Source organism: Ornithodoros turicata, chromosome 1 (assembly GCF_037126465.1).
Source record: "Ornithodoros turicata isolate Travis chromosome 1, ASM3712646v1, whole genome shotgun sequence".
NCBI classification, from domain to species: Eukaryota; Metazoa; Arthropoda; class Arachnida; order Ixodida; family Argasidae; genus Ornithodoros; species Ornithodoros turicata.
This window is the reverse complement of record NC_088201.1, coordinates 40670993-40697900: the sequence shown is the minus strand read 5'-3', so window position 1 is coordinate 40697900 and position 26908 is coordinate 40670993. Positions and strand designations below refer to the sequence as shown.

Below are 26908 nucleotides of genomic sequence, written 5' to 3'. Positions count from 1 at the left end.
AAGTTACAATTACCATGACAACGACGACGTACCCGCAGGCCGACGTCATGCGTGACGTATGCATGAGAGAAGCGCAGGTTTCGTCGTCAGCAACGGCACGTTTCCACAAATTCTTCGAAAACGACTTGGTTATTCCGAATGAAACTTTGAATGCTGTATGTGTACAGTACTCGTGAAAGTAGTTTTGGCTAGGCTTCGGAATCGCCCCGGCTGTACGAGACCGTCCCTTTAAGTTTTTCATAGTTGGTTTTGCTTGTAGTCTCCCGTATAAGATTACAATACAGAAATTTAGGATATGTGAAAGCATAATAAAGTTTCAGTTCTACTCACGAAGGCATGTGGTAAGTGTTCGTGAATGGCATTTCAATGGTTCATGATAGGTTAAAGTGACTAGACGTTCCGATTTAGGCAGGACAAGTCCCTCTGTCCCACCAGCCTGCATGTAGATCAACATTTTGCCCCACTTTTGGCTACAATGACACGAGCCCTGAATAGCAAAAAGGTAAGGTAACAGGGGAAGAGTTTTCAAGTTGCATGTGACCCAGGGGTGACCCAGATGTGACCCAGCATGCATGCGACCTAGATGTGCATGTGACCCAGAGCGAAGTACTTGGGGGGGGGGGGGGGGGGGGGGACGACGTCTGCGAGCCTTTAGCCAGTCGCTATCCATTTGGGTGCGAGGGGGGGGGGGGGTTCTGGACATGGGGTCAACCTTTTCTCGCACGAAATCGTGGTAATTTACCAGTGATAGGATTTCGTGCGAGAAAGAGACGAAAACTGAACCAGGCTATGCTTTTGAGGGGGGAGGGGGGAACGCCCCCCCCCCCCTGGGACCGCCACTGAGTGACCCCTCTTGGCTCACATCTTTCCACTAACGTATTGGCTACCAAGTCATTCCAGAAGCCAATACTTTGTCGAAAGTGAAGCTCGCTTTCTCACACTTCGTTCACCAAGCTGCCACGGTGGGAGCACAGTGAGATGATAAATCATCGCAGCGCTGATGCTAATGACGAAACTGAAGTGCAAGTTCAGCAATATCTGGGTGAGATTTTCCCCTCACATCTGCAAATATGAAGACACAGGATAAATATAAACATGAAAATAAAAATAAAAAGTGAAAATAAATAAGTAAGTAAAATAACAGCATGTGGTCATGGATATTGAAAGGGGGGGGGGGGGGGGGTCTGGATGTCCTGACCTGCTCCTGAATTTCTGTCTTCACATACTGCTTCAACTGACCCTAGGTAGTGCATGTAGCATGCTGTTCAAGGCTGGACCCCTCCCTCAGAAAAATCCTGGATCCGCCCGACTGAATTACCCTCCCACCGTAGATGTAGTGCATTGGGGTCGAAGGAATATGGTCATTTTATGATAGGTGTGACGCCATTTGGTCCACATACTTGTTCCATAACAAATGTTTATGGAACCACTCCTACAATTGATATAGCATTTGCATAGCACTCGTGCGGATAACGTTCTCAAATGTATGAAACCAGCTGCAATTTTGTTCGCTCCAGACATTAAGATTCCACTGTGGTACTCATCCGAGGACCACTAAAGCGACCAGAAGACAAGTGTGTCCTTTGCCTAAATGTTTCACTTTACGCATTGCCCTGTGTTATGTGTATCTTCAAGTCATGTTCTACCGGAGACATGGACGCCTTGGATCTGTCTTCACTAACAAGAATGGGCTATATTTAAATACATCTGAAAAAATGTTTTTGCATTTAAATAGCACTGCATATCTAATGGTAACGTAGAATATCTTTATGGCGTTGCAGCATTTGCATTCGACACTCAACCATCTTGGCAAGGCCAATTTCTGCACTAACACACCAACAGTATATCTTGCAAATTTGGTACAGGTGATGAAAAAATTTTTTTTACCTTTCATTTCAACAACCATTCAGAGAGATTCTTCCCAACCTTTGGTGCTTAATTACAATAGCAATTACCTTTGTAGTTAATGGTTAAAGATTAAATTGTGCAATCCTTATTAAGGTTGTTCTATACTGTTTGAGTTTAATGTGCTTTATTAGCTCTGGTTATAGGAGTCTTGTGTCTGTTTCCCAACAGCACAATGATAGATACAAGATGTAGAAAAGAAGGGGACTGCTGGCTGGTGGTTATAGTGGTGATCTTCCATGAGAATGCTCTAGAAACACAAGTAGAACAGAAGCAAAACAGACAAGAAATATCCTTCAAAGGTTAATTACTGTAACTAGGATAATGAAGGAAAAAAATAATCACTCATGAAATAAAATAACTAATCAATAAACATAAATCACTCTAGTGATTTTACATCGCTCTGTAAGTACAGAGCAAATGCTTATGTTCCAGATGTCATTCATTAACAATTGTTACCGCTTATTTAAATTTCTTCTCCGGTATTATCCGGTGATATATATACAGGGTGTCCCAGAAAACGTGTCATTGAATTATAATAAAAAAACTACGCCACCTAGAATCATGCGGTCAACAGCATTTGTTCTTATTAGGTTTTTGCCACCTCCTAATGTGAATGTCATGTACTCCAAGTTTAATTATGTAAATATTTGCGAACTGAACTCGGAAATTTGCCAAGTAAAGGTCACTTTTTTACCCCACCAATATGAAGACCGTGCCGAATTCACTCAAATTCATGATAATTCACAGTGATACTCACGAGCTATCCCATCGGAAAAAATAGCCAAATATCATGCTTTTCGGAGCACTGGACCATAGCGCGCAACGACTTTTTGAGCGCAATCGCTCCCAGTGCGACGAAAGGAGGTTCCGAAGCCAGCCCACAGAGTGATAGTAGAAAAAGTAACAGTTCCTAAATTTGGGAGAGGGAAAGCATTATCCCAGCGAATGTCGGACGTGATAAGCCGTGCCTGTTTTATCTCTTTCTGCGGTGTCGGGGAGGGCTGACCAACCTCCTGTCGTCGGACTGACAAAGATTGCGCTGAAAAATTCATCGTGCGCTATTCTGTGCGACCTCCGTAGAGTATGATGTTCGGCTATTTTTTCCGATGGGATAGCTTCTGAATATCCCTGTCAATTATCATTAATTTGGCTAAATTAGACACGCTCTTCACATTGGTGGGGTAAAGAAGTGACCTTTACTAGGCAAATTTCCGACTTAAGCTCGCAAAAATTTACATAATTAAATTTACGTTACACGACATTCACACGAGGAGGTGGCAAAAACCCAGTAAGAACAAATGCCATTGACCGCATGACTCTAGGTGGTGTAGTTTTTTTATTATAATTCAATGACACATTTTCTGGGACACCCTGTATATATACATGTATATAAATCAGGCATACTTATGAGAATTTTTGAGGTATTTAGATACTGCAACTGTATCTTCTATTTCAATGCTTTGATTGTAAATTAGTCATGCAGCATCTTTCTATGTCTATCGTACCCAGTGTTTATCGTACATATGTTATATGTACCCCATGTGAAACGAGTATTCATGCCTGTAGCTTCAAATGGCTACAGGCCTGTGTACACAATCTGGGGTTGACACTACAGGTGCTGGAGTGGCACTTTTTTTTAACATTCTCCTATTGCATGCCACTGTGTGAAATACCTGTCAAACATGTGCAACATGGACATACACTTTCTTCCAAAGTTATACCAACGTGTCTCAATAAGGGTTAGATGTAGGCGCAGAAAATGTGATGCCAAAGCCATTCTTGGGTTGAGACAAGTATCAGTAGCTTTGGTTATCTGATCTGTGCAGGACTTCCCTTTCTGTGGAATTCCCAGGCATGCTAGTGAATGAACGGTATAGCAGTCTGCAAAATAGCTAGTGAATGAATGGTATAGCAGAATGAAAAATAGCTGGTGTAAACAGGGAAGCTAACGTCCCCTTGATTCTAAAGAAAATAAGGTGGCGATATTCGAGAAGTTAAGTCACATCTTGACTTATCTGGGCTTAGTTTCCATGGAATCAAGGACAAATGCCCCTTTCACACTAGTAGTTGCCAAGTTTGATCATGCTTTTGCTATATATGTCTAATAGAAATCATAAAATCATTTCGTCTGACTACACTAGTGACTGCAAAAAACTACCAACCAATTAAACACACATCCAAGTGACTGCCTGTGTTTTTCACCAAACCTTTCTGTAAGTGATGATATTCATGTCTACACCACTGCTAGACTATGCTGGACTACTCTTCCTCATCCAGTGGAGGTGTAGTTGAGACACTAGTGTGGAGCTATTCCTATGGAACATCCATGTTATTTCGGAGGAAATGGCCTCCTATTTCGCATGGGAAATGGGATAATGCCTGGAATGGCATACAATTGCATGCAAAGTTCTGCAAGCCCTGTTCATAGAAATTTTAATCTGGTAGAACCAAAATGCATAAATATATAGCATCTACTTTTTATCCTGAATTCAAGAAAAATATGCCACCCAAGAAAGTAAGATCCTATGTATGAATATAACGACACCACATGAGCAATAGGTATGAAGACGACGATGACAATAAAGTGAATGTTCGCTCATGTCTCGGAATCAAACACATTACCTCTAGTCCATACCATCTCAGATCAGGTGGTATAGCAGACAGGGCAATACGGAAAGTGAAACAACTTCTACGAAAAAGTTCCATGAAAGAAGAATTCTACTATGCACTTTTGGAGTGGCAGAATAGCCCCAGAGACGCAGTCCTTAAATCTCCAGTCCAGAGACTGATGAGCTGTCAAACAAGAACTCTTCCATCTGCCCACACGAGACACTGCTGGCCTGCAGTCATCATTCCGGACACAATAATGAGAAAGGCTCCAGCACATTAGAAAGCAACAAAAAGCACACTAGAACTGGAGTGTCAGGAAACTGCCTGGCCCAGAAAACGGTTTGACTGTTACTACATACAACGCAAGAAAACATGGTCCCGAGCTGTTGTAGTCAGCCGAGGTTTGGCACCACGCGCTCACATAGTGTCTACTCCAGAAGAACAGCAGCTCACGAGAGCATGGGAGCATCTAAGAGCAGTGACAAGCAAGGCACAAGCAACAGCAGAAAAGGCACCTGAAGCTCCCACCAGGAAAAGCACAAGACATATGAAAAATGCCAACATGGTTTCCAGATCAAGAACATCAAGAACAAAAGTGGACTTTGACTGCGGCACTGCAGCTATAATTTTGGGATATGTTAAATTTTTTGTGAAAAAAGGGGGATGTAGATATAGTGACACTGCATAAGCAATATGTAGGAAGGCAACAACAATCATGTGAATGTTGACTCATGTTTTACACTACGCATACACCTGTTTGGGACAATTATTGGTGATTCATATCTCGAGCAAGCACAAAGAGGCACAGTGAAACAAAAGAACATTCATCCATTTGACCAATTTTCTTCATTATCTTTCTGTATAAAATTTTTGAAGTTAAGTTTTACAAGTTCATCTGCTATATTTCTCAATTTTACTTTTTTCTTTGGGGAACAAAATTGGGACAGCAACTGGAATGCTTTGTGGAAGTTTTCATGCTAACTCTACTCATAAGTTATAGTTACTTCTATTCTTCAGGAACTAAAACATAATTTAGGTACTTTTGTTGCAGAGTAAGAATATCTGTAATCAAAGTATATTTACAACTTTGATTAGATGCCAAGTGCAACACATGTGTGCCACATGAAGTGGCCTCTCTGAAATGTTGCTGCCATTACCTGTTTAAATGCTGATGAACAACTTATCGAACTTTTCCCCAACCAATCACCATTTAGACCTACCATGAGAATGCTGTTCTGCACGACACGATTAGCCTGAGGCACAGGCACACATTAGTAGCGGGGTATGTTTAAAGCGCAATATTTCCCAAATATACCTAGTCATTTTTATTTCTAGCAGGAAGACAACAAGAAACATATCTAGTTTGTGCACAGAGAATATCAAATATATGAAAATAAAGGAAAGGTGTCATTTCATTAAAATATAAAACACAAAGTCAATAGAGTTACTGCAAAACTACTCACAAACCTGTAGCAACACAGTGTGGTGAACTGCAGAAAGACAAGCAGACTGCCTTAAAAAGCCAATGTCATATATGTTGCAAAATGTTGTATATATGACATTCTTAATGCCAAATCACATTATGAAAATAAAGAAAGTATGACATATATGTACAGAGAAATGAAGGATTTTGCAAAGATAGGTGGAACATGTCCACTGCTCTCTCTCTCAAACTGTATTCAGATTAATACAGGATATTTCCATTTTCTCTCTCTCTATAATGCTTCCCTATAAACTAAATGCTGTAGTTGTAGGAAGTTATAAACCACATTTTTAGATGACATCCGAAAGCTTCAATGAAAATGTATGCTTGCAGTAACAACTACTGTTGAACTAACTTGTTTGTCATTGTCACACATATCATGAACTGGATACTCTGACTGCATAGATGGTGTTGGAACTGAGCACAAAAATACACTGAGGGCTCGTCACCATACCTAAAATGGCATCGCACTGCTCAAGGCTTATGACATGTTGCTTAGCAATGGTTGACACTTCCTTGCCGGTTTTACGGTTTCGCAGCTCCAAAGACTTGCTCAGTGACTCTGGTTGCCGATACAGATAAAGGTGACGAACTGAATCACAGATTGCAGCGAAGCTAAAATCAGGAGATCCCAGCTAAAATCCAGAGATATATGACATTAGCTATTCATCGTTAAACTCGCAGATCTTGATGGAATCGCAAGTATGCAATAACCGCATACATGTTTTGCAGTTAGGCAATACAAACCTCATATTTCCGATCTTGTTTAGAGGCCTGAACATATCCAAATGCATTGAAAGTAGCAACATGCTCCACTCGAAATGGATCAGCATCTCCATCACTGGCCACATCTTTTGGCTGCCAGACTAGGCCATCTACATCATGCCGTAAGCAGAGCGCAGGAAGGGAATCTGGTGAAGTTTGTACTTTGAACAACCACTGATGCCCACTCAGGTTCACCTGTTCAAAGAAACACAAATGTCACAGGTCATCAGCTACACAGCTCACTGATATGCTTACGCAAAGGTTGAGTGTGGCAAACCTGCCGACACGTCCCGTAGACACAATCTGTTTGGTAGCCATTTGTCTTGGAGAAAAGCCGCCAAAACACATGGATTTGTGTTCTGGTAGCTCTTCTCTAAGATTTGTGTTTTGGTGGATCTTCTCTCAGATGGACTGGTACTTATTACACCATTTGCACACATTGGGCAGCCATTTTTAGAACACAAATTAATAGTAGTACTAATATGGATTCCTTTGGCACGTCAAACAACATAATCATACACAATGCTGTGGGCTGTATATCGTGACTATCCATTCGCGCTTGTACCCGTTGCCATTCTACCCTTTCTCAAAACCTCCTCCGTGCTGTACCTGCCGCAAAACAAATCATGCTGGCTTTTCTCATAACAACCTATTCGCGCATCTGCTGCGATCATCTTGACCCTATGTCAGGGTGTTTGCTTTCGAGACAGATTGATAAGTATATACAATGTGAACATAAGACTCACTGACAGGGCACTTTCTGAAGAAGTGAATAAAAAAAGATAATTTCATGTGCTGGTTTGTATAATGTGAAGCCCGGGCTGTTTCGAAGTACTGATTGATTGAAAAATAAAAAATATCGAGATGTGAGACCAGTCTTGCATCAGAACCTGCACATCGATTTTGTTTCTCGCAATTGTAACCTTGTGAAGAACAACCGCCCCCGAACTCGACGATGTAAAGTAAGAAGCCCCCACGACAATGTGGACTCGTCAGAGGACAACAACTTTATTTTAATGATGATATAATTAGGGGAGTTTCATCGCCAGCAGCAATACCCTACCCCATTGCAGGCGGTAATTGGTGAAATACATATAATAATTAGAGCCTGAAGTTTTCGGGAAATATTTTTTTCTAAATTCAGGGGGTAAAAATTGGGTAAATAAACATGTGCTCGAAATTCATGAAAATTCGGGTGGAAAAACTTCCAGTATGCTATAGTCAGGGAGAAATCGGGCTCAGTGACTCAAACTAACAGTACTGGTTTGGTACAAACGGTGATGTAACTGCATTTTCTGCCAAAAAAGTTAGTGTGCATTCCATTCCTACAGACGTCTCAGTCAGGGTAATTTGAGGGGTAAAAATCGGGTTTCACCCTAAAGAGGGAACCTTCAATTCGGGGTGCAAATTCGGGGAAGAATCAGGTTAAACCCTAAAACTTCAGGCTTAATAATAATGAACAAGAAGGATCTAAAGAAACTGTGATGTAAAACTCCAATGTTCGTGAGCCGCTAGAAGAATTCTCATATTTAAACTGCACACGAAAAGTTCCAGAAACTTGGCAGCTGATGTGTGGGCAGTATCGTAATATGACCCATCAATCATCAACCACCATGTTGTTATGATATGCTTCATAAGCTGAGGAGTGGGAGTTTTCATAGCAAGTCACAATTCAAGTGGACTATCTCATTATGTATCGTCCACGCTATATCACATACTTTTAACAAATCAGGTTCAAACAAACTTTACTTTCTAGAAATAAACTTAAATAAAGCCAGTCTACCCTCTAGTTATGTGATATGGCCTACATACAGGCCAGGTTTCTACTCAAATGTTCTAGGTGGACGGTTCTCCTGGAACAGTCCGATGGGTTGGTGCACCTGGGTCATCCGAGAAGGGCATTTTGAGGGAGGTAGTTCCGATGCGGGATAAAAGGAAAATGTCCTTTTGAGTAAGGTCATTTCGAGAAGGATAAAGTGAGAAGGGAGTGTCAGAATTTGAAGTGTGCTAAAATAGTGAGGCGGCCAAGGAACATGGAAATACGGGATGTCACCGGACGACAGCAGACGGGAAAAGAAGTGTCTAGACGGTGGATTACCCGTTGTGGCATCCCATCCCCAAAAAGGATTGTGTCCTTGGCAAAGTACACCTGCTGCAGACAACCAGCGGGAACAAAGGGTTCCGGGCAGACGGCTGCGAGCGTCCACCCTTTATAAGGCGGACCCAAGGTCGGCAGCGGGCAGCTTGCGCTTGGACTTCGTCGGAGAAGCCGGTTCAATGCTCATTCTCATCCTCATGTTGTATTCTCTGTTTTTCCTGTGCATAAATGTTGTTTGTTGTTGCCCAGTTGCAATCACCTCCTTCCTCATCATAAGGGAAACTTCACTGGCGCAGTCGGCAGGATTGCAACATTCACCATCATCGGCGGCGCAGACACGTGCAGCACGGAAGCGGACGGTACAGCGGGAGAGAGGACGAGTCAAAGCAACATCTTTGTGAGAAGCTTTGGGAGCTACGGCTCGAAGGAACAGCATCTTCGGAGCGGCATCTGTGCTGGAAGCTTCGAAGGAGAAAGTTGTGTAAGACGGCACCTAAGTGGGAGGTCTTACGTGAGCTGCGGCTGGGAAGCGGCACCTAAGTGGGAGGCTTCAAGAGCTACAGTGAGACGGAGTGGCACCTAAGTGGGAGGCTCCGAGGACCACGGTCACCAGGCACAACACGTCACGGAAGACAACAAAGCAGGTAGGACTCGGTTCCGTTTTCTCTGAGGTCCACCATGTCTGTAACAACAAGGTCAGGGGATAAAAAGGTCCAGACTCCCGCAGAAGTTGTTGTAGACGAAAGTGGGACTAAAAGTGGTCAAAAAGAAACGGATGTCAGGATAAAGGAGAAAGAAATGGAAAGGAAAGCGCATGAAAGGGCAGCAGAAATCAAGGAAGATGCGTCGAAGCTCGTCGCTAGGGTATCGTGGTTAACTCTGACAGAACCAGATTACGCGAGTAACAGGACAGAAACAAAGGTTGTACACCTTGCGATTGGCAACAATGCTATCGAGGCGCGGATAGACTCGGGCGCGGATATTACGGTAATCAGGCCGGACCACCTTCCAGAGGATTATGTATCAGACAGTAGTGGCACGGTCAAGTTGAGGGGCGCATTCGGTCCTGCGATCACGGCAGATTTGGTGTATGTCCCACTCAGTCTAATGGGAAGGCAGGGAAACGTGAACCAACAAGTGATCACGCTATGTGCGGTTACTGAGCAGTTGACAAAAGGTGTCGGCGCGCTGTTAACCCCCGAGGACTATGGAGAGCTCAGTAAACTAGAGAAAGAACAAGAAAGCGACGCGCAAGAAATTGTAAACCTGGAACAGGAAGCAGAGGCGGAGTGCGTGAGAGAACCCAATGTCGTTGACTGCATAGAACTGGAAGAGGAATATGAGGACGAGGCAGGTACAGTTGCCGTTGTGACAGTCGAAGCTGAAGAAAGTAAGGATGTAGGGCAAGCACGCTCCGATTTTAGGACAGAGCAAAAGAGCGACCCCACATTAGCGGACGTCTGGGCACAGGGAAAAGTCGGGACCCATGGAATAGTGATCGAGGACGATCTACTGTTCCACGTAGATGAAATTAATGGCCGGAAGGAGAAACAGCTAGTACTCCCCAAGTCACGAAGGGAGGAGGTGCTGCGCCTTGCGCATGACATGCCATGCGGAGGGCATTTTGCAGAAAGAAAAACGAAACAGCGCATTCGATGCGGGTTTTATTGGCCATCAATGACAGCTGACATAAAATCCTATTGCCAGAGTTGTCATTCCTGTCAGGTGTCATCCATTCCGAGAGCAAATGATCGAGTCCCAATCACACCGCTAACGAGGCCGCAAGTGCCCTTTCAAATAGTCTACATGGATTGTATTGGGCCATTAGAATCTCCTTCCTCACGAGGCCATCGCTATGCTCTTTGTGTAGTTGACCTGTGTACACGCTGGGCTGAGGTCGTACCGCTACGGACGCTTACGGCGAAAATGACCTGTCAGGCACTCGTAGATATCTTCGCGCGATATGGAACTCCTGAGATGATATGCTCAGATCAAGGTACAAACTTCGTAGCGAAAGTGACCGTGGAACTCCACAAATGTCTAGGCATAGAAGTACGGTTCTCCACGCCCGAACACCCTCAAAGCAACGGGATCGTTGAGCGCTGGAACGGCACGTTTAAGTCAATGCTAAGACATGTGATTGCCACCCATAAAAGAGAATGGGATCGCTACATACCTTGCCTATTATGGGCCTACCGTGAGGTACCACATGACGTAACGGGAATGTCTCCCTTTGAACTGATGTACGGGCGGAGCCCAAATGGCCCATTAAGCATCTTACAGAAATCCTGGACAGGGCAGTGGACGCCGCCGGACGGTCTAAACACGTCGCCCACACAATACCTAAGGGAATTGCGGGACAGAATGGTAGAAGCCGCGCGTGTCGTAGACGAAAGGTCAGAACGGGTCCAAAGACAGTACACAGAACGGTACAACCTCAGGACTAAAGATAAAACGTTCGAGGTCGGGAATGAAGTGCTTATCCTAGAGACAGGGCTCACCGGAAAAATGACGCCGAAATGGCTCGGGCCGATGAAAGTGAAAGAAAGACGTCGCGAAAACAGTTATGTTGTTCAGCAACCGGATGGTACTGAGAAATGGGTACACGCGAATAGGCTTAGACGCTATTATGCTAGGATCAACAGTGTCGGGGTGATATTCGACAACGACGATGAGTTCGGAGAGGTATTAAGCACCCCGAATGTGAAACAGACGAAGGTAGGCATAGATGTGAAAAACATTGAGAGTGCGCATCTCAACCCCAATCAGAGCGAAAGGTTAAGACAGGTTGTCGGGAAGTTCGCCCAATGTTTCTCAGAGAAACCGGGCAGATGCAGGGTGGGTTCGCATAAGATAACTTTGATGCCTGGCCAGAAACCTAAGCCTACGTATCCGTACAAGGTGCCTATCGCGCTTAGAGACGAAGTGGAGCGGCAGATAGAGCAACTTCTCGAGTGGGACTTCATATACCCAACAGAGAGTGTATACGCGCACCCTATAGTATGCGTCGCGAAACGGGATGGGTCCGTCCGAATGTGTATCGATTATAGGCAATTGAACACATTCACGGAACCTGATAGTTTTCCCATGGAGAACACCACTGAACTATTGTACGAGGTAGCTAAAGCGCGTTACATCACCACTCTGGATCTAACGCGTGGGTACTGGCAGATCGCACTTGATAAGGAATCTCAGAGGCTGTCGGCTTTTGCGTCCCCGTGCGGTCTCTATGCCTGGAAGGTCATGCCATATGGGTTGAGGAACTCCGCGGCGACATTTCAGCGCGTCATGAACGAAGTCCTCCGGAAACATAGGGGTTATGCAACGGCCTATATTGACGATGTGGCCGTGTATTCGGAAACCTGGGAGGCACACCTCGAGCACCTCGAAAACGTTCTAGAGACAATTGCGGAGGTCGGGTTGGTGATTAATCCGTCGAAGTGCAACTTTGCTCAACCGAGTGTTAAATACCTCGGACATGTTGTAGGATCGGGCACGCACTCACCGGATCCGGAGAGAGTAAAGGCAATACTGAATCTAGAGCCGCCTAAGACTAAAACGGAATTGCGCAGTGCCCTCGGGTTATGCAACTACTATCGGGACTACATCCCTCACTACTCAGAAGTGGTTCGACCACTTACGAATCTGACTAACAAAAGGGTACCGAATAATATACCTTGGGACAAGGAAGTGGACAACGCGTTCCGCAAAATGAAAATGGCGCTCGCGACGGTCCCGAAGCTGGCGGCACCCGACCCAAATAGGGGGTATGTACTAGCCACCGATGCGTCTGAGCGAGCTGTCGGGGCGTGTCTCTCCCAGACAGTAGACAGCAAAGATGTGCCGATCGCATTTCTCAGCAAAAAGCTCACGCCGACACAATCACGATGGTCGACGATAGAACGTGAAGCGTATGCGATCGTGTGGGCATTAAGTCGTCTGGACACGTGGTTGTTTGGGGCCAAAACCAAGGTGTTAACTGACCACAACCCTCTCACGTATCTGTGTGGCTCAGCATCCTCGAGTGCACGTTTAACACGTTGGGCGCTTGCCTTGCAAAAATACGATATTGAGATCGTACATATTCGGGGCAAATTGAATAAGTGTGCCGATGCATTGTCCAGGTTAAACGCTACTTCCGAAGGAGCGATTGGGCCAACTTAGAGGGCACATACATTGTTGTATATAATGGTAAATTGCCGGTATAGCAAATAGTCTGTGAAATGGCCTGGTGGGCCTTAGAACGTACTGGACTGGGTCCTATCCTGTGTGTGCTGTGAATGTGGCTCCGCTGCGACAGACGTTGCAAACGGTGCAGTGTGACAAATTCTGGATTTTTGTGGATTTTTAATGTCCCGCGACATCAAGTGTCTAGTGACATTCTTGGCAGGGAGGTGTCAGAATTTGAAGTGTGCTAAAATAGTGAGGCGGCCAAGGAACATGGAAATACGGGATGTCACCGGACGACAGCAGGCGGAAAAAGAAGTGTCTAGACGGTGGATTACCCGTTGTGGCATCCCATCCCCAAAAAGGATTGTGTCCTTGGCAAAGTACACCTGCTGCAGACAACCAGCGGGAACAAAGGGTTCCGGGCAGACGGCTGCGAGCGTCCACCCTTTATAAGGCGGACCCAAGGTCGGCAGCGGGCAGCTTGCGCTTGGACTTCGTCGGAGAAGCCGGTTCAATGCTCATTCTCATGTTGTATTCTCTGTTTTTCCTATGCATAAATGTTGTTTGTTGTTGCCCAGCTGCAATCACCTCCTTCCTCATCATAAGGGAAACTTCACTGGGAGAATCCAGAATGGGTAGTTTCGATAACCAGCTGTGCTCTGTGTGGTTTGACAAGGACCTAATTTTTGTGAATTCCGCGTATTTATAGCCCCGCAAAATATTGTTAACTGTGACAGGAAAGCGTGCAAAAATTGCACATTCATTTGGACATGATTTCGTGATTCCACCCTCGTTCTCAACTCGACAATGTATGCTTGATCCTAAACGTCGAGTTCACCAAGGAAAGTTTTCATTCTACATTGTGCACTTTTTTTGAAAAAATTGCATGCGTCAAAACCTTTTGTGCTGTTCGACCAATTGATGCATGTACTTTCATCAACTGAAAATATTTTAGGTGGCCCTCTGTACTCCTTTAACCAGTCTTTCACCCACTTCTGGAGACCACGTGCGTGTCTGTCACTTGACCGCCTATTCCCTGTAGCATATCCCTGTAGCTACTCCCTGTAGCATAACCCCTTTTTCATCTACCTGATGGTTTGACCTTTCTTTTCCCTCTCCTCCATTTCTCACAACTCAGCTTCTTTGTACTTTCTGCCTCTCTCATTTTAAACTAGGGTACATATACCTTGTGTCTTCAACACACGTGTTACCTGACGAAGCATATTGTGCGAAAGCTTATGTCTAGTAAAATTAATTCTTTGAATGTTTCAGTCTCTTATCCTAGGCATTTCCTACACAATATTGTATTTCCTACATGTACATATATGTAGTATTACCTAGTGTGTTTCCCTGGTGCTAGTCATATTTAATCAGACAGATACGGCTCATAAGGCTATGACCAGAAGAAAAAAATAGCATGCAGCATCTGGTGAACTCCTAGTGAACAAACCTAAACAATTTTGGAAAGTTCTGTCCCCGCCTAAATTTCACTCCTTTAGCCTAACCTACCCTGACGGGGAGGTCATTCCCGGCAATCTATGTGCCAACGAGTTTGCTTCATTTTTTTCGTCTGTCTTCAACATTGACGACGGTTGCTCACAAGTTTTATTACCAGTGATCCCTTCTTCCATGAACCTTTCTTCTCCCATGATGCCCATCGATATCAACCCCCACGGAATTTGTAAGATCATTGAGTCACTCAAGCTGTCCTCAAGTTCTGGTCCTGACTCAATTAACTCTAAAGTACAATACAACACGAAAGTGATTTCAAGCGAACTGCTATGTTGCATATTTAGACAGTCACTTCAAGAATCCGTGTTGCCGCAGGACTGGAAATACAGCGATTGTCGTCCCCATTCTCAAATCCGGTAACAGTCATTATGTTAATAACTACCGCCCAATTTCTATAACTTGTATCGCATGCAAAATTCTTGAACACATAATCTTCTCAAACTTAGTCAAATTCCTTGAGGAAAAAGGGTTTTTCTACCCGCTGCGGCATGGTTTCCGAAAATACTATTCTTGTGAAACTCAACTAGCTTGTTTCGTTCATGACATATTTTTAAACGCTGACAACAACCATCAGACCGACGCCGTCTTCTTAGATTTCCGCAAAGCCTTTGATATGGTGCCTCACCTGAAGCTTATGTACAAAATCTCTCTCCTGAATCTCGATCCGCTTGTCGTCCGTTGGCTAACTCAATTTCTTTATAAGCGCTCGTTCGCAGTCTCATGTAATAACCGCATATCTCCATCTGTCCCTGTCCTTTCGGGAGTCCCTTAGGGTTCAGTTCTTGGTCCCCTCCTATTCCTCATACTGACCTTCCTTCAGGCATATCTTCCACTATCAGACTATTCGCCGATGATTGCGTTGTATACAGGCAGATCAACTCTCCTACTGACCAACAATCCTTACAAACCGACCTTGCCCTAATTCAATGCTGGTGTGATGAGTGGCAAATGCCCCTGAATATATCTAAGTGCTGCATCATGACATTTTCTCGCCGACGTGTCTCTTATCTCCCTCCCTTCTGCTACACAATTAGCGATTTAGTATTAACCAGAGCAGATTCCTACAAATATCTTGGCGTTCATCTCGCTTCCAACTTAACTTGGAACGAACACATTAATCACATCGTGGCCAATGCATCTCGCTCCTTGGGCTTTGTCAGACGCACCCTAAGATCGGCACCTGAACATCTCAAGCTTCTAACTTTCACCACTCTGGTACGAAGCAAGCTTGAATACGCATCCGCAATATGGGACCCTCCCCAAAACTATCTCTGTGATGCCATTGAAGCCATTCAAAATCGCGCTGCCCGCTTCATTGTCAACGATTACTCTTTCACTACCTCTGTTTCTGCGTTAAAACTAAGTCTCAACCTCGAGCCGCTCGAACATCGTCGTCGCTTCGCCAAGTTAACCCTCTACCATAGATTTTTTTTCACCTTGCCTGCTCGACAATCACCCATCACACGCTCGAGTGTCATTTTTCCTCGCTTTGATCACACTAACAAGGTTACTCGGTTCCTCTGTATTACTAACGCGTTCTCCAAATCGTTTTTTTGCACAACTACCATTGAGTGGAACAACCTCCCTTCATCAATCGCTACCATTGAGGACCATACAGTTTTCTGTAGCTCCCTCTCTCACTTTCTTCATCTTCAATACTAGTGTTAGTTCTGTTGTATTGCTGAGTTTATCGCTTTGTATACTTACTTGTATTGTTCTTATCCTTTTATTCCAAGATGTTGTTGTTATTTTGTTTCCTTATTTCTGTTTTCTGTTTATTTCTGTTATTACTGTTACCATTCTCAATGTTCCATGATGTGTTCCAATATAATGTTCCCACCCCCCATGTAATGTCCTCCGGACCCTTGGGGTTTTTTAAAATAAATAAATAAATAAATCTGTAGCACAGCACCTGGTGTGTTGCTCTGTGAGAATCTCCACAAAGTCGCGTGAAAGAAAAATATTCCGTAGTGTCATCACACTCATCTAGCTCCTGGTAGTTGTATGCTGGCTTCTCCAGTTCCTTTGCCTGTCGAGGATGAAACGTAATGAAATGCATAAATTTCATGCTTTGCTGTTGTAGTAGGAATAGCAGGAACACAGGACAATTTTATGGCACAGAATACTTAAAGATCCAACACATCAGAGAAAACAAGGCGTTACCTCAGCATCAGAGGTGAGGTGTGCTAAACGTGTGTGAATCTCTTCCACAAATGCTGGGTCAAACACCTCTTCACCTCTAGTGTCTCCTTTTACCACTTCTTTCCAAACAGTACCAGCTTCAGCTTTGGTCAGATGCACTTCAAGCCTGCAATACTTTTGTATCTGAAGAAAACAGCAGATTGTCTGTTCCTTGCAATAGGCAAGGTCACACAAGAAGTCACTTCTACAATTTTTTATTTCTCATTTTAGGCAGAAGTTTGGAATGGTAAAGTAGCTGCAAAGTTTATTTGATATGCTCATCTATGTAACATTATATCCAGCATGGTCCGCATAGCAGAACCCCTCTTTTGAGAGTAAATACATCTCATTATATGGCTGTAAATCTTGACTCAAATGCATGGATGAGCAATTCACTGAGCTTTCACTATTTTGGTAAATAGTGCATTGCTTCAGGTACAGTTCCAAAAACTGTTATTGAAATTCAACCTTACTTTTGATCTAAGATGGTCCATGTACTATCATGTTTTATGACAGCATGAGGAAAATCTCCTTTGAGCACAGTCTTCTCATTGACACATATTTCTATCGTTGTTGCTGACAGCTCGACTTTTACGTCTTTCTTTGTAACCGACTCAGGTAACTTGAAGACAACCGTAACTGTCTCTCCAGCTTGAATGAATGAATAAAGAGGCGGTTCCTTTGCTATGAACATAAAAGAAGAAGAAAGTGTCTGTATGAAACAGCAAGATGAACCACTGAAAACTGCAGGAGAACTACTGCAGGAAAGGGATAACCTACCTTTAGTAGCAGCATCTTCTACCTCATGGCCAATTTCAGGTTTGCAAGAGTCAAAGATAAAGCTGAACTCCTTTTCGGAAGCCAAGCATAAAGAACTGCCCAAGGTGTCAAAGGCAGAATACACAGGCACTGAAGCACCCATTAGGCGCCGTACCCTCTTCAGACTCCAAGAGCTGCAGTCAGCAACCAAAGCTGCATGACAATAAAATTTGATTACAGTTTGTTACATCATACGTACCCATCCTATCCTGTACCAAAAGAACACTAACTATTCTGGAAAATTAAAATACAAATGCCTCTCACAATTTCCTAGAAGGGTATGTAAAGAAGAATTCTCACCGCAGCTGAAGGTCAGCCATTCCAGCACACACACAAAGTGGACTGTCGTTTCTGAGATTGTAACATTGCCTTGGACATCCTGTGGCCTGGAGATGTAGCCCATTAGGCATTCAATTTGTTGATTGGAAGGGAAGCTGCAATGAGCACTGGTTATCAGTACTGCACTTGGTTGACTCCATTCAGGGCAGTAGGTATGGCACAGCTGTAAAGACAGCAATGGACAATATTACACCCACAGAAAATTATGTAGCAAATGGAGGTAAAAGGAAACATGTACAACCTTCCATCATACAGAACAGTTAAGTTATTCTATGGTAAGTGCTTTAATGGCTTTGGCAGAATTACAAATCACCGCAATGTGTCAGCTACAGATGACTGGGGCACAAATGGCTTCATTACTTCTCGAGCATTAAATGCACAATGTTTTGGCAGAATCATGAAAGCAGAATGAGAAAAAAAGGTACAGAGAAAATTTGTGATAGTGCATCAATTGCATGATGTGTTGCTCTTTCTCAAATCCATTGTTTACGGACATTACTCTAGCTGAAGAGCAGTCCTGCAAGGATGATGCCCAGCAGTGCCGGTCCGAGGCGAGCTTCCGCCTGGGGCTGGTTAGCATTAAGCACTCCCCTTGTTAAACTCTGCGACAGAGAGAGCCCCCCGCTGGCGAAGACACCCGGGGCGGCTGCCCCCATTACCCCCCTTCGGAACGGCTCAGGCACCCAGCAACATAGAAAGTGTAATGTTCTAGAAAACAGAGAGTGTAACAGCAATGCCACTTGAGAGTTTATACACTTCTGTGTAGATGATGTTCAGCAGAGTTTCTACAATGGCTAGGATGGCGTATTTAGAATGGCACCAAACCTTCTCTCCATTTTTATTGCTTTTGATACTTAAAATATCTAAAATACTTGATACCTTGAATATGGCACAGCATGAAGCAATGACTGAATCCCTAAATCCAGATTAAAATAGTGCAAATCACCTGCCAAGGTTCGCCTTGCGGTCTGCTCGGCGAACTCAAGATATATACAATCCCTGTCCCATCAGACAGAAGGCACCATTCTGCATGAGGCAAGCTGAGAGTGCAAGTGTACTGAACACCTTTTGGCTCTGGTACCTGCCACACCATGCGTGGTTCAGTTAACTGGTTATCCTGTAACGAAAATTCCCTGTAAATGAAAAATGGCAGGCAACGTAGAGACAGAATTAAGGAATCTTGTGTGTAAATTACATCAATGCACACTTCTTTATTCATGTTGTACTACGCTCAGTTTCTCACACGGAATCTTGTTGCTATGGCTATTTCTTTCAGATCACAAGAAGTACTGTTGGGAACACGGTTAGCTAAAATCGCCTGTCAGTACTTCGCCGTCCCATATTACCTCTGTTGCGCTTGAAAGTGTTGTGCCAATATTGTATTTGAAGGTGGACCATGTGCTGCACGTGCTTATTACTCGAAAGGAATAGTCTTGAAACACCTGGAGATTTGAGATGAGATAATCCACGGAGTGGTGATTTTAGACAGCCGTGTCCCCTACAGTACATGTACAAACTGCAGAAAGTTGTTATCTTAGTTACTACCAACGGATGCACAAGTGCTGCAGTGATATCATGTAACACAAAACGAAAGAGTGCAATCTTTAATCTACCTGTGACAAATGCACCCAAATGACATGGTGCGATTCGGTTATGCAAAACACAGTATTGAAGTCCCAGGGATCTTGGATCAACGCATTAAGAAGTCCAGTCATTTGCACATGCAGATAGCCGTACTGGTCATCCTGAAGATGGACCTTCTGAATGTCTTCAACGTGAAGCGGGAAAGGAAGTGTGAAAAAAACATATAGATATTTTTCAGCTCCATATATTTCAGCAAAAAGCGACAACCTTCGGTACTCACTATTTTTCAGCGATTTCTTTAAAACTGGCAGCGGCTCAAGTGTCAACCGGTAGCACTCAAATTTTGCGTCTAAAAGACCGCGGTTAGGCTGGAGATCTATTTTAACCGTCATTATCGGGTCAGTATTGTCTAACGAGAATAAAAAACACCATCACAAACCTACCACAACCACAACCCCCAACGCGCGATGAGCGGTCTGGATTGGATTGGATAGATTGAGAATCGTGATTGAGAATTGATACGTTTGCTATGATGACGTTGGCGATCATATTTGCGATACTTGTCAAGTTTACTCCAAGCATGCATTTATTCTAACAGTAGAAAAATACAGCGATCCTGTGAAAATAGATTGAAGTAGAAGCCTCAGCTTGGGAGCCGCCAAAATTTCCAACAGTAGAAGAACAATATATGTTCGAAATATCGGCGGCTCCCGACGACATGGTTCTGCTTCGATTTATTCAAACAGGTAACATAACTTTACACAACGGGAATTGACACCTCTATACATGGCAAACGCATTGGAATGCATCAGACCTGTGAGACTAGACCGCATTGGAGAACTCCAAGCTACACACATCGGGTGTAGGAAAAAAGGTCCCCAGCGAAAAGGTCCCCGGAGAAAAGGTCCCCTACGCCGGTTCATCGAATCGGTGGCCACCGCTTTTTCTTGCTGCAACGTGTGAAATGCGTAAAAGGCTCTCCTGACCTAACCTTGGTCAGTCTCCCAAACGTGTGAAATACGTAAAAGGCTCTGCTGACCTAACCTTAGTCAGGCGTCGATGAAACGTCGTGCGATGAAGTGGACGGACACGCTGTTCATACAAACACAGGAAAAAGATGTATATTCTGCCCTCCATAACATGGCCTGGTCATGGGTTTCGGATAACCCATGTCAAAGCTGGTCCACTAATATCAGGATGACTCATGATGCAAGGGGCGCCGGAACAGGGGGAGCAGGGGGAGCGACGGCTCCCCCTCATTTACAGATCAGGTAGCACGGCTCCCCCAGTCAAAGGGCACTACCACAGGGCGACAAGTTCTTGTGTGAATTTTCGTTTAGTTGCGAGTTACGTTAGAGAAGAGTTGTTGCAACAGGAACTGGTTCAGTTGGCCATGACAGCTTCGGGATCCCCAAACTTATTGCTTCCAGATGTTTTGTCAGACGCGTTGGAGGGACAGTCCGGGTGTGCGTCCTCAGGGTAGTTCTCGACCCCCTACGGCGAGACCATGCATGGCATTTTCGAGTCGTTCGGACCGTCTACGGTAACCCGATGCCACGTGTTTTCGCGCAGAATCTTTTGGCCCCCAGACCTGGGAATTGTCTTTGCACCCTGACATTTGGAAAGGAAGTAAATTACTGTTTTTTTACGTAAAGCGGTCATAGTGGGGTTTTGTGACAGTGGCGTCGTGACTCTTTCCCGCCCAAGAAAAGAGGGATGTTCCGTGGAGTTTATAAGGAGGTTTTATAAGGGCTTGTTGGATGAGCTTGAGAGACTCGTCCCGTGGTTGGTCTGGAAGACGGAAGAATGTAAACGCGAGGGGGATAGTAGCAGTTTTCCCGCCGGGGAAGTTTGGGAATAGTGGCGGTGGCAGTAATAGCGGTATGGCCCGACGATCGGTCTGAAGTGTCAACTGCAGGTTGCTGCACCGTGCAGTTAGATTATTTTTGTGACGTGTGCAAGTGTTGTTTGCCACGGTGTGACGTCGAGGAAAATGCCAGAAGACACCCCACCGACAAGAAGACGTCTCAGGCCTCTTCGAGGAATCTTCGGACTTCCCACCCCTACAGCTAAGTGAAGTTGACAAGACTGACGTAAAAGCTGTTTGGTTAGGTAGCCTGTGCGGTAATTTTGATCGAGTTTAAGGATTTGTGCATCTTGTTTGGTAGCCCGGCGATTGTGATTTTAAGAAGCAGAGATCACTTTTGTGCAATTTGTCGGGTAGCCTGTATGGCGATTTTGATTGTGAGGAGCAGAGATCCCTTTTGTGCATCTTGTCGAGAAGCCTGTGTGTACCACCCCTGTATTACCTGCATGAGCCCTCAAGGAAAATAAATGATGATGATGATGATGATGATGATGATGATAGCATTTTTTTTTCTCCCCCAGTGCAAAAATAGTTCCGACGCCACTGCATGATGCTCTTTGTGGCAATGGCCAACACACCTGACGGGGCAGTGCCCTGCCGTTGGGATCTGGTTCAGCGGATAGAGCTAACGGCCAAAAGCGAACATACGTCCGATCCGAGGGATAACGCTGAAATAAACAAGTTAAAAATAAGACATCGAAAAATCCAAAATTAAAAATGCACTTTTAAATCTAAATCATGGAAATATGCATGGTGTCGAGTTCCTGGGTGCCGATGTAGTGGTCGCTACAATACATTTCCCTCGTTCCATGCTCGGTAGTTGAAAGTCCCCCACGCTGCTCTTTTCTCTCTCTCTCTCTCTCTCTCTCTCATTCTTCATCAACCACTTCCTACATTTCTGCGGAACTCTTCTAATCGTCCCATGGGTTTGGACCAGAATCTCGTTTTATGCGTTCAAGTACAAGACCATGTCAACAATACAAAAATGACGTGAAAATTCGCGCTCTAATAGTCACTGATTCGAGTTACGAGCGATAAAGTATAACTCCACGGGAGAGACTCCTGAGGGGACCTTTTCTCCGGGGACCTTTTTTCCGGGGACCTTTTCTCCGGTTCCCACACACATCTCACCGGACACATAACAAGCTCCCATCAATAATAAAAATACTTTATCATCAAAGCAAAGCCAGAAACTCTAGTGAAATTATTGTCAACTGTGAAAGAATGCAGACGTTACCTTTCCCTTAACACTTGACGACCTGCAACAGTATGAGTGCTGATCGTAGGAATGCAAACGAGTTAAACGTGCAAACGAGCAAACCTTAGCAATATTACGTTTCCTTGTGGCATTGAACTTGAAGCTGAATGGACATGTGAAGATTACTCAGTCTATGAAGCATAACAGCAATGGGATCAATTTCAATTTGATACGATTATTTTACCAGTGACTGGAAGTAGCTTTGTTGTCTCCACTCCAGGCTAAATAGCTACCTTGCCTCGCTAAATAATAGCCCTAAATATATAGCTAAACCACTGTACGGACTACCTTGAGGAAAGAAACATTTCCAAATTTCTTGCTTTCTTTTTCTTTTTTTTTTAACGTTACTAATCTCTGAACTGTAGGGTATTTAGCCCATTGAACATAAATCCCGATATCCCGAGAAATCTGTGCAAGTGCTGTCGAGGTGGTTTTTCATCCACTGGTTTTTGGACCCAGAGCCCCTCCGGGGAGGGTGCGAAAGAATCAGTTGCCAGGGGCGATTTTATTCAATCAATCAATCAAAATATTTTATTACACATACCAAGCACACAAAGTTAAATGTGGGACTGCGAGGGCAGGCCTGTGATGCAGTCCCAAATATATACATGGTTCCAAAACACTGATAACATACAATAGCACGTCTTATGGGAATAATTTAACAGCTTTATCAAAATATGTAAAAAAAAGGAGAGGGGTAAAAGAGAAAGAAGAATAGATAAATACCAAACATATGCTCAATTATACCATAGTTTGTGCGAGGCAACGATATCCTAAGATACATATAGTCTCTTCTAAGAGAATACAGTCAACCCTCGATTTATGAACCTTCGATTTATGAATTCCCTCGTTTTATGAACACGAGCACGCGGAACCAAACTTTTTCCATTCATTTTTCCCTCGTTTTATGAACCTCGATATTCGAATAATGAACGAAATTTATGGGAACCAACTAGGAGTTGCCCAGCGTTTTTGCCCTCAATTTATGAACGGATCGTTCCGAGGTCAACAGAAACCTTCAAAGGGATAATTCCGTGGTTTTATGAATGACGCCTGAACGGACAAAACGTTTTCCAGGTATTGCACCCTCGGTTCTTAACCCCTTCAAATCGGAACAACAAACGGGTTGTCCGGGGTCGCACAAGGTGCGACCGAGTGTTTCTGACCTCAGTTGATGAATAAGGTGGGCGCTGTCACCCGGAGATTAAAAAACGGAGGTTAAAAATCCCGGAGGAAATCCGAGACCAGTCCAGTCCAGTGCGAATGTGGTCACATCTCTTCTTTCCCAGATTGACACAGCGGAAGGCATGGTCCAAAGCAAAATTAAACAATTTAGTATTGCATAATAAACAGAGTGTGAATGCGCTAACGTCTGTTCTTTGTGAGATTGATACAGCAGAAGGCATGGTCAAAAGCTAAATTACACAATATATGGCATTATAAACACAATCCCAACTCGGAAATACTGTTCCATTTGCTCGATAGAACTCAGTTAACTGAATTTTCGATTTACGAATCCCTCGATTTATGAACGATTTTTCGGGGAACCGAGGGTGTTCATAAATCGAGGGTTGACTGTATATGGAACTAAAGCGTGTTAAGTGGATAAAATGAGTAACATTAGGTTTATAAATAGATGGATAAAGAGGCTAACCTTGTACGTAGTCAGAGTAAATACATCCATGATTGATATAGTAGTGAAAATGCAAAAGTGATTGACGTATCTGGTTGAATATTTAGTACTGTGCGTAGAGCACGCTTTTGTAGGGTTAAAAGTGGATGAAGAGTATACGATAAGTGAGCCTGTCACGTTGTGATGCATTATTTTTCGTTAATTGTGTTGTTTCCTGGGAATGGCAAATGCAGTTCAAGGAATAAGCTGTGCCACATGTGTTCGGCTGAATTTCCCGAAGCCACTTGAATTTTTGTGCTGGGTGAGATGGTGTTTCTTGGTATCTCGAGTAAGTCGGGAGGGCAGGAGCGGTCAGCTGGCAGTGTACAAGAATCCAAACACACACATGCCCGCTTCGAGGGAAAGGCAGGGAACCCTATATGTAAAAGAAGAGAAGTGTACAAGGGAAACAACGGAAGCGTCTCCAAATGAACTTAGCTTTGACCACAGCCAGAACGGGACATCTGGTCCGCGTTTTCACGTCTTTGTGAGGGTGGCGGTGGCACCCATAAATAATGTAGCAGGGGGTCCGGGACCCTTACTTGACAAAACAATGCGTGTGCCACTGACTTGGCTACAAGCGTGGAGCTCCCCTGTGTACTGTTAGAAAGTGGATAATCTTGCTACCCACACACTTTTCTCAGAATCATTATTTGAAATCTGGATGTCCAGATGTGTAACGTGGAAAGAGGGAACGAGAACGGCCATTGGTCCACTCGTCCAGCATTAACTATGACTTTTAATTGGTTTGTAAGTCTGGGAAAGTGAGTTTGACCGCTTTATCTAACTATCATTAGTTTATTGTAATCACGTGATAGTGTAGGCGGAGGACGGTGTGACCATTGACACCCAGGTTTGAAACCCTTTTTAAGAAGGTTGCTGGGGTTTTTGGATATTCTAATTCTGAACTTCGGAACTGAATCTTGTCTTGGATCGACATGTAAATAAATTGTTGTCTTGACCGAACTTCGTGACTCTTCGCTTGACCACGTCTAAGTCGAACCCGCCCGGAGCTGCTACGAACCCGACCTGTCTGGACATCGACCATTTCGGATCGTCGCATAACGGGCAACTTCATCATACCATCTCTTATCATCGTTCTTCTTCCACTGAGCCCATACACTTCTAGACCATAGCTGATATGTGAGTGTATCAGTGCATAGTATAGTTTAAGAAGAGCATTGATTGGAAGAAGACGTTTTGTTTTAGCCAGGGCATGGAGCCCTGGTAGTAACTTGCGTCCAGAGGTGGGGAAATTACTTTTATTTTGTAATGCATTACCATTACTCATTACTCGTATAAAAAACTAATGCATTACACTACTCATTACTTTTTCGATGTTAGTAATGCATTAGTAATGCCATTACTTCAACGAAGTAATGGCATTACTCTGGCATTACATTTACATTTTAGGGCATAATCCTCAAAGATGCTATGCATAAGTTTTCCTCCTTGCTTTTTTCGTTATAGGCAATAGCCACCCGAGTATCCCCCAAATCGGTGCTACTAAATCCCGACAGAAGCGAGGCTGATAGGCAAAAACTATTGATAAAATTTATTGCAGCATAGTAGGAGTTAACGCTCAAAGTTGTCATCCGCTAGCCTTGCCCGCTTCGGCGACAGGACATCTTTTGCCTTACTGAACACTCGTTCAGCGGAAGTGAATGACTGAATTTCTGTGTGGTACTGCACGAACAGTCTCTTCATTTTCGGGAACCCATCTAGCGATTCTAGGCTGCGATCCTTATAGCTTGCACCGAACCGTAAAATGTCTCCCATCTAACTGGCTCGATATACGCACTAAATTCGACCTACGAATGGGACAAGTCTTCACCCGCCGGCTCCATGATGCCTTTTCGCTATGCCCAGCCCTCAAATTCTGTCCTTGCAGAAAAACGACCTCTGACAGCACAAGAGAGCAACAACAACAACATATATATTGTGATGATGAAGTGGGGAGGTTTTGCACTCTAGAGAAACTAACACGGTACCATACCAAAACAGCGAATCACTAGTGCAATTGTCACTTGTTACCCTAATAGAGGCTATGTTTCTATTTCGTTGATTATCCTTTACTCCAAATGCGTACAGGAGAAAATCGGTGATACCATCATGGACACTTGTGACACACACCGCCGACTGTTGAACTCTTGTAGAATTCCCCAGGCTGGGCCCTTCTCTTTCTCTGAAAAAACCTGGATGTGTTCCCAATCTTCACGTGGCGCAATGAACATTCGACAAAAGTAATGAGTAATGCCACCCTGCATTACTCAGTCGAAATGTAATGCATTACCATTACTCACTACTTGCTGGCAAAATGTAATTCATTACCATTACTCATTACTCAAAAGTAATGCATTACCGGTAATGCATTACTTTGTAATGCATTACTCCCCACCTCTGCTTGCGTCTAATATTCGATACGTGGTCGTGCCAACTGTGTTCATCCAACGTGACACCTAAAAATTTAACAGTCTTGACCCTCTTAAGTGCAATTGATGAAAAGCAAACAGTTAAGTGACTTATATTTAAAGACTGTTGGCTAGGGTGAAACACAACATAGTTTGATTTAGTGTAATTTGGAACTAACCTGTTCTGCGACAGCCAGAGCGATAGTTTGCTAAGGACAAGGTTATCTTCAT

At 44.0% G+C, this 26908-nt stretch overlaps 1 protein-coding gene across 1 annotated transcript; it reads right to left on the bottom strand.

The window, feature by feature from the left end:
• Positions 1–4324: 4324 nt before the first annotated feature.
• On the bottom strand, positions 4325–19936 carry LOC135378063 (nudC domain-containing protein 1-like). The gene is made up of 10 exons (XM_064610911.1): positions 19750–19936; positions 19499–19653; positions 18832–19002; positions 17847–18048; positions 17508–17699; positions 17201–17411; positions 16710–16854; positions 16459–16575; positions 6749–6961; positions 4325–6636 (listed from the first exon to the last, which is right to left on the bottom strand). The coding sequence occupies exons 1-10, from the start codon at positions 19859–19861 to the stop codon at positions 6379–6381; spliced, it is 1776 nt and encodes a 591-aa protein (XP_064466981.1). The 5' UTR covers positions 19862–19936; the 3' UTR covers positions 4325–6378.
• Positions 19937–26908: the final 6972 nt, after the last annotated feature.

What these genes read in the sequence shown, in the direction of transcription:
- LOC135378063 (XM_064610911.1), bottom strand. Translation starts at nt 19,861, where the DNA reads ATGACGGTTAAAATAGATCTCCAGCCTAACCGCGGTCTTTTAGACGCA. An exon ending in CGCAAGGCGAACCTTGGCAG is followed by an intron (nt 18,049 to 18,831) that starts GTGATTTGCACT and finishes CTGTCTTTACAG; the next exon opens with CTGTGCCATACCTACTGCCC. An exon ending in ATGGCTGACCTTCAGCTGCG is followed by an intron (nt 17,700 to 17,846) that starts GTGAGAATTCTT and finishes ATTGTCATGCAG; the next exon opens with CTTTGGTTGCTGACTGCAGC.